The sequence below is a fragment of the Rhagoletis zephyria genome, unplaced genomic scaffold (genome assembly GCF_001687245.7).
Source record: "Rhagoletis zephyria isolate East Lansing unplaced genomic scaffold, Rhagoletis_zephyria_1.1 Rzeph_scaffold_00483, whole genome shotgun sequence".
In the NCBI taxonomy this organism is placed as follows: Eukaryota; Metazoa; Arthropoda; class Insecta; order Diptera; family Tephritidae; genus Rhagoletis; species Rhagoletis zephyria.
In genome coordinates, this window is record NW_016157567.1 from 28,686 (window position 1) to 35,592 (window position 6,907).

General features: G+C 32.4%; 1 protein-coding gene across 1 annotated transcript in view; it reads left to right on the forward strand.

Annotated features, from left to right (window-relative positions):
- mod (modulo) overlaps nucleotides 1-6,611 on the forward strand; it is a 10,927-nt gene extending 4,316 nt beyond the window's left edge. The window contains exons 2-4 of the mRNA XM_017611935.1: nucleotides 3,892-4,476; nucleotides 4,533-4,772; nucleotides 6,163-6,611. Of these exons, the coding sequence (XP_017467424.1) occupies nucleotides 3,892-4,476; nucleotides 4,533-4,772; nucleotides 6,163-6,431 (1,094 nt within the window). The 3' untranslated portion in view covers nucleotides 6,432-6,611. The remainder of the gene's footprint in view (nucleotides 1-3,891; nucleotides 4,477-4,532; nucleotides 4,773-6,162) is intronic.
- Nucleotides 6,612-6,907: the final 296 nt, after the last annotated feature.

Below are 6,907 nucleotides of genomic sequence, written 5' to 3' on the forward strand. Positions count from 1 at the left end.
TTGGTGCCAACCAGCTTAAATTAGTTGACAAAGCCAGGAATTTGGGTTTCGTTATTAACTCTAGACTTGCGTGTGATGATCATGTTAATGAAGTTGTGAGTAAAATATTTTTTACTCTACGATGTCTTAGAGTAACTTCACCTTATGTACCGGTAGCCACTAAGAAAAAGTTAATTACAAGTTTAATTGTTCCTTATATCACGTACTTTGAAATCGTCTACGGCAAATTAGACTCTCATTCACTCCAAAAATTGAATATCGCCATTTACTCTGCCACAAGGTATGTATTTGGTTTAAAGAAATACGATCATCCCTCATCTATGCGTAATTCTATACTTGGCTGTGATTTACAAAATTTTCTGAACGCGCGTAATTGCATTTTTATGTTCAAATTATTTATCACGAAGAGCCCGGAATATCTGTACAATAAACTTAAGTTCTCCAAGAGTACACGTTCGTCAGGTCTTATTCTTCCGAGATTTAACTATTTATGCACTTCAAGACTGTTTTTTATTAATGCGGTAAGGCTCTGGAACTCCCTTCCACTGTCCTTGAAGAACGCGTTGCACATAGGCAACTTCAAAAAACTCATATTTAACTTTTTTTCTTCCAAGCGTGATCAAGAATAGTCGTTATAAGCTTACTGATATCTATGTAAAGTTTATTTCACTCCAAAATATATATTCATATTGTTGTATATGTATGCATACTCTAAATAAGCTCCACTCAAAATATGTTCACATACACATGTAAAACCACATTCATATCATCAAATTAATTCTCATTTTGTATACTTAGTTTTAGTTCTATTCTTTCAATAAAGTCAGTCTCTCATCTACTCTTAACTACAACGCGTGTGCTTTCGAATATAACACTTACCTTTGTTTTATTTTAGAATATATGATTTGTAATTCAACGTACACATTACCTTAATCTATATTGTAATATTAATTATTATCTGTACTTTTTATTTTATTTCTTGCAATTTGTTTGTATCATTGTGCAAGTTAAGATTACATCTTAATGCACTAATGTTTTCAATATAATATTAAATTAAATTAAATAAATAATAATTATGAGTGCCAAAAAATTTTTTATGTATCGAACGGGTCCCCAAACTACTTCCCAACTAATCTCGAACTGGTCCCACCCTAAGCCCGAACAGGTCCCCAACTAATCCGGAAATGCGCCTGAACAAGTCCCGTCTTTGTAGACTTAAAAAATTTTTTCGTGCTCATAATTATTATGAAAATACTTTTATAATATAAGTCTTTAAAATGAAAGTCTTTGAAGACTTAAAAATACTCAATGATAATTATTATGAAAAAACTTTTATAATAAAGCTCTTAAAATAAAAATCCTTGAAGACTTAAAAATATTTATCTTTCTGATAATTTTATAATATAAGTCTTTGAATAATAATTATAGATGACTCGAAAAATATTTATCTTAATATAATGATTTTTGATTGACTTTTATTCTTTTCTCTTATAATTGTTGTCTCTGTATTTAATATCCTCTTATGTCTGTAAAAACATTACTTCGTTATTAGACTAAATAAATAAATAGATACATATTTTTTTAACTGATGAATTAAGATTTTGATTTTTTAAACCCTTTCAAACACATTTCGATTGATTCCAATATTATAGTAATTCATTTAACTTACCAAATAATTTTAATTTAACTATTTAAACGGGTGACAACCCTCTTTAAACACCTCAAAAATATGCTTAGTGTTCAAATTACAGATTTTTTAACACTCTTGCATTTGACATATTTTAATGATTTATTGCGTATAAATTAACTAAATTCGGCTTTTCAAGCAGCTGGCAACCCTCTTCAAGTATTTATAAACCAACTATTTTCGTCTGGCGCCCATATGGTGATAGATATTTCTATTACTTAAATTTAATTCAAGTTGAATTTACTTTATTAAACAGGTGGCAACCCTCTTCAAAATATTTACTAACCTTCTTAACTCTCTTCGTCTGGCGCCCATATGGTGATAGATATTTCTATTACGTAATTTTAATTCAATTTGAATTTAATTTATTAAACAGGTGGCAACTTTCTTACAGTTAAGTTGATAAACAAAGTTTTTAAAACCATTTCGATTGATAATCATTTTGTAATAATTGGCTTAACTCATGATACAATAAAATTATAGTTTAAAAAACTAGAACCTTCCTATTATAATTGCCATTCGTACTGTCATCAGGTATGAACTTGAGAATAGAAATCGCTGCATCTTTTAGGCGCATCAATATTGCATAGTTACATCCCGAGCTAATAAAAGGAAGGTAAAAAAGAAGGTAGTTTCAATAAACAACCTTAGACGGATAATAAAACTTTTGAAGTTTCATAAATTGTAAGTATACTCAACGGCCTTGCCACTTTGATAATATTAAAACAATAACTCTGAGTATTTTCTTTCCCATATTTATACCAATGTAATAACATTTGAAATCAAAAACCATTATCAGTGCTTGGTACTTCTTTTACTTACGTGGTTCGCACCTTTTTTTATTAAAAATATTTCAAATGTAAACTGTTAAAGGAAACTTCATCGTAATTGTCATTTTCATTTTGTAATAAAAACCACGCGCCCATTATTCTGTTATTTGTTTGTTTTTTTATTTTGAATGCAATCTTGGGATTTAAAAATCGAATCCTTAAAAATGTTCTTCCCAAATAAAACCTTTTTATATTTCGGTTCAAATTTACTTTTAAATTTCTCATAAGATTTTGCAAAAAATTTGGCCCTGTGATTAGCGCATCATCATTAAATTTCACAAATTTTTAATTTATGCAAAACACCTGAAGTCGGCTTGAACAGTCCGCCCTTCGATAAACAACTAACAGATCTTCGCTTAAAGTACGAAACCGTGTACCAACAAAATGCACAACTGCGTATGTGAGGTTGCATAAATTATTTTGTAGAGTAAAAACACCCATATTTCAAAATGGTTCTCTTTTTTACAAAGAAATCGCATTTCAGGACGAATGGATAAGGCGTAAGCCAAGAGCTTGTGTGAGCAAATCCAATTTTTGGCAAAAAATTTCAGTTACGCGGTTTTGCAGAACGACGATACGCGGTTTTGTACTCTAAGCGACGATATGTAAGTATACACTTTCTTCATGCTTTCTGAAACCTATCGTCAACCCCATTTTCGAAATCATGTAGCCGGCATAATTTTCTAGTTCATCATATTCCACATCTTTGAATGTACTGATAAAATCTTCTGCTTAAAAAAAAAAATATTTCTTCAAGTGATCAGATAGCATGAATTTGATGAAATGTCATAATTTTATTAAAAGTCAAATGGTTAACAACAACAACGAATGTCATTACATGAAACTTGTATCATGGTTTAACTTTTTAAATAATTAGAACGTAATTTTTCAAAGGTGGAAACTCGACGAAAAAGTAAAACCTTTTTGCACATCTATAGCTCAAGCTCTTTAATTTGATTCCTCAGTTTTGAAAATTGAACGAACGGAGCGGATTGATTATTAAATATTTGGAATTACATTTTTTAACAGGTGGCAACTGTTCGAAATACTAAAACCAGTTTGCACATCTACAGAGCAAGCCCTTTAATTTGACATCCCAAAAATCCCTTCGTGTATAATATATATAGAAGGTATAGATATCCTTTTGGAAAGGGTACTTAAGTATCCGAAAAAAAAGCTTTAGTTAAATTAACCCTCCTTCAACATCCTAAGAGATTTTCGTGTAAAAACCCGTGATAATTTGCATAAAAATGCAATTGGTGCTTTATATGATAGTAACGCCATTGTTTCCTGTAAATTCCTGCAAATCCCTGCAAATCCTGAAGTACCTGATATAATGATAATATGATATAATGTAATTATATACCTTTACAGAATATAAGCAAATCGACCTTGTGGAAATCTTTGCAAAGTATGGTACTTTGCATACAATCCATAACATTCATGGCCCAGTTAGTAGCGTCGCTTACATTGCATATACGGCACCTGAAGAAGCAGAAGCCGCACAAGCAGCAACAGATAATAACGCAAAAGTAAAGGGTGTAACAATAAATGTAAACGTTCAAACACCAAATCCAAAAAAAGTTAAGAAAGCCGAAAGTAAACAAAAGGCTTCTGAAGAAAAGCAGACAGCAATTGAAGATAAAAAACGCAAAATTCAAGAAAGCAAGTCGCGCACTGTGTATATTAAAAGTTTGAAATCTGGTACTACTGAAGATCAAGTGCGGGAGCATTTTGCTGAATGCGGTGAAATTGAGAGTGTGAATGTGTTTTCCCGACACCAACATTCGTATGGTTTTGTTTGTTTTGAAGATGAATCTTCAATTGCGGCTGCAACCAAACTACATAACTCAGTTCTTAATGGAATGAACATTTGGGTACTTCAGAGTGATCAACAAGTGAAAGAAGTGACAAAGGACCCTCAACGCACTATCCTAATAAAAAATAATCAGAGTTTAGGTACAGTAAAATATAAGAAGCTTTATTACAATATACTATATCTCTTATAATTACAGAAAGTATTGATCCTGCAAAATTGGATTCAATTTTCTCTAAATGTGGAGAAATCGAATCCACTTCTATTTTGTGCAAAAAGAACGTTTTGGCATTTATAACATTTAAGGATGAGAAAGGTGCCAAGAAGGCTTTAAAATTAAATGGTTCCAGCTCACAGGGTCTTGACCTAGAAATCGAAGAGTATAAGGTGATCACACCTAAGCACAAAACTACTGTATTTATTCAAAATGTCAAACCTGGTAAGCAAAGAATTTAATGTAAATTTAAAATGTTGCTTAACATTTAAGAAGATTTTATATTCCATAGATATTAGGTTCTATATAGGGCTGTTTACATTGTTTTTTTTTAACTGATTTAATGAAAACTTTTAAATAGTATTATCTACAATGTTTTTGGAGCTGCAGCTCCACCCAAGCCTTTAATGTTGGAGGAATTGAACATCGTACAATTGTGCTACGGATATGCCATAAACCAATGGAATTTCATGCCAATAACTGGAATTTCGATTTACTTTTCATGATAGTGCTTCCTTGCCACTAAAACATGAGTCCGTTGAATAACTGGAATAAGTAATGTAGGCGGTCGCCATTCCAGTCCAGCGCCGCCTGGGGTCATAATAACAAAAACAACGTGAAAGTATTTGAAACTATGAAGGTTTTTTGTATCTGTTCAAATCATTCCAATTAAATTTATGTCATTAAATATGCATACATATTTTTTTAGCCCTTCACTCCAAAACTACTAGATTACTTACATAATATAATGATTGAGTTTAACACGCTTTTGTAATTTTTTGATCAAATTGTTAATTTTGAAGACTGCGAACTGTTTTGATGGTGTTCAATATCTCCTAAAATACAATCCCGTTTATCTGCATTACGAGTGGGAAGATTGTAGTTTTTTGTAGTTTGCATAATTGCGCTATTATAGGTGTGGTTTATAATACTCAAGTCCTGGGCAACTTCCAGGATTATTTGGTATACTCTATTTAATGTCCACTGTTCCAAAGTAAGAAAGTATTGTTCTATTCCAAAATGCTCTAGCTAAACTAATGAAAAATGTTTTTCTTAACAGCGGTCGTCCCTTGGCAGGCAATGGCAAACCTCCGAGTGTATTTCAGCCATGAAAAACAGCTTCTCATAAAAATACAATCGCCGTTCGGAGTCGGCGTAAAACTGTAGGTCCCTCCGCTTTGTGTGACAACATCAAGGCGCACGCCACAAATCGGAGGAGAAGCTCGGCCAAACACTAACATATGTGTAAGCGCCAATCTATTATTATTATTATTATTTTAAACTAATGATCTTTGAGAGAACAGATTTATCATTTTCGATCCTCTGTGCAAACTTTAAATAAAATTGCACCTAGCGCCTGCCCGGCGGGCATATTCGCGTATACATACACGCTCTGCTTTAGAAGGCAGCGAAAGCTTCATTCAACCACACGACTTGTTCGCACGCACACAGTGACATCAATTTCTCGCACACTACAAAAATTCTCTGTCGAAGCTGCCCAGCTCTGTTTTAGAGATTAATAGATCATGTATAGAGTTTTAGGGGCGACGAGTTCAAATATAATTTGTGACACTTTGTTATGTATATGAATTTATATTTATATAAAATATTTTAGGTGTGACTGAAAACGAAATTCGCGAGATATTTGCTTCGACGGGTCCAATCGAGAGTGTAAATGTACTGGGTGGCTTTGCTACAGTAAAATTCGAAGATACTGAAAGCTTTTGTAAAGCTTTCTTATTAAATGAAACATATATCCGAGGACAATTGATATTTTTGGAGCCATATTCGGAGAGGAAACAATCTATACTGAGAAATCAGAACAGAAAGAGACCAGCGCCATTTAACAAAGGAGGCCACAGCAAAAAGTTAAAAACTAACTAGACAAAACAGAGACATTAATAGAAAAGAATATTAAGCCTGCTGCCCTGAACATTTTAATATCTTTTCCCATAAAAAGTAATTTTTAAACTTAGTTATATATGTATAGTATGTATACAACCTTCAGAAAAAATATATAATAAATGCTAAAATGCGTGAGTATGATAAAATGGCATACAAAAATGATTAGTTTCTATTTACATTTTAGCGTTTCAAACGCTTGTAAGTAAATCAAAGTGCAAAATAAAAATGAAAACGAAAAGAGAAGCAGAAATCAGACAAGCAATGGGCAGAGGGCCTGCTTGCGGAGGCATAAACCGGGTTTGGTCAATTGGCATGCCTGTTTCGCGAAAAATGAATATTTGCGCGAAATCGATTTAGCGCTTGCGCATGGATTTTTGCAAAGATGGAAGATTTTTCTTATTTCAGTTAAAATTTATAAAAGTTTCCTAGATGATAGTAGTGTACTCGTACTCAAA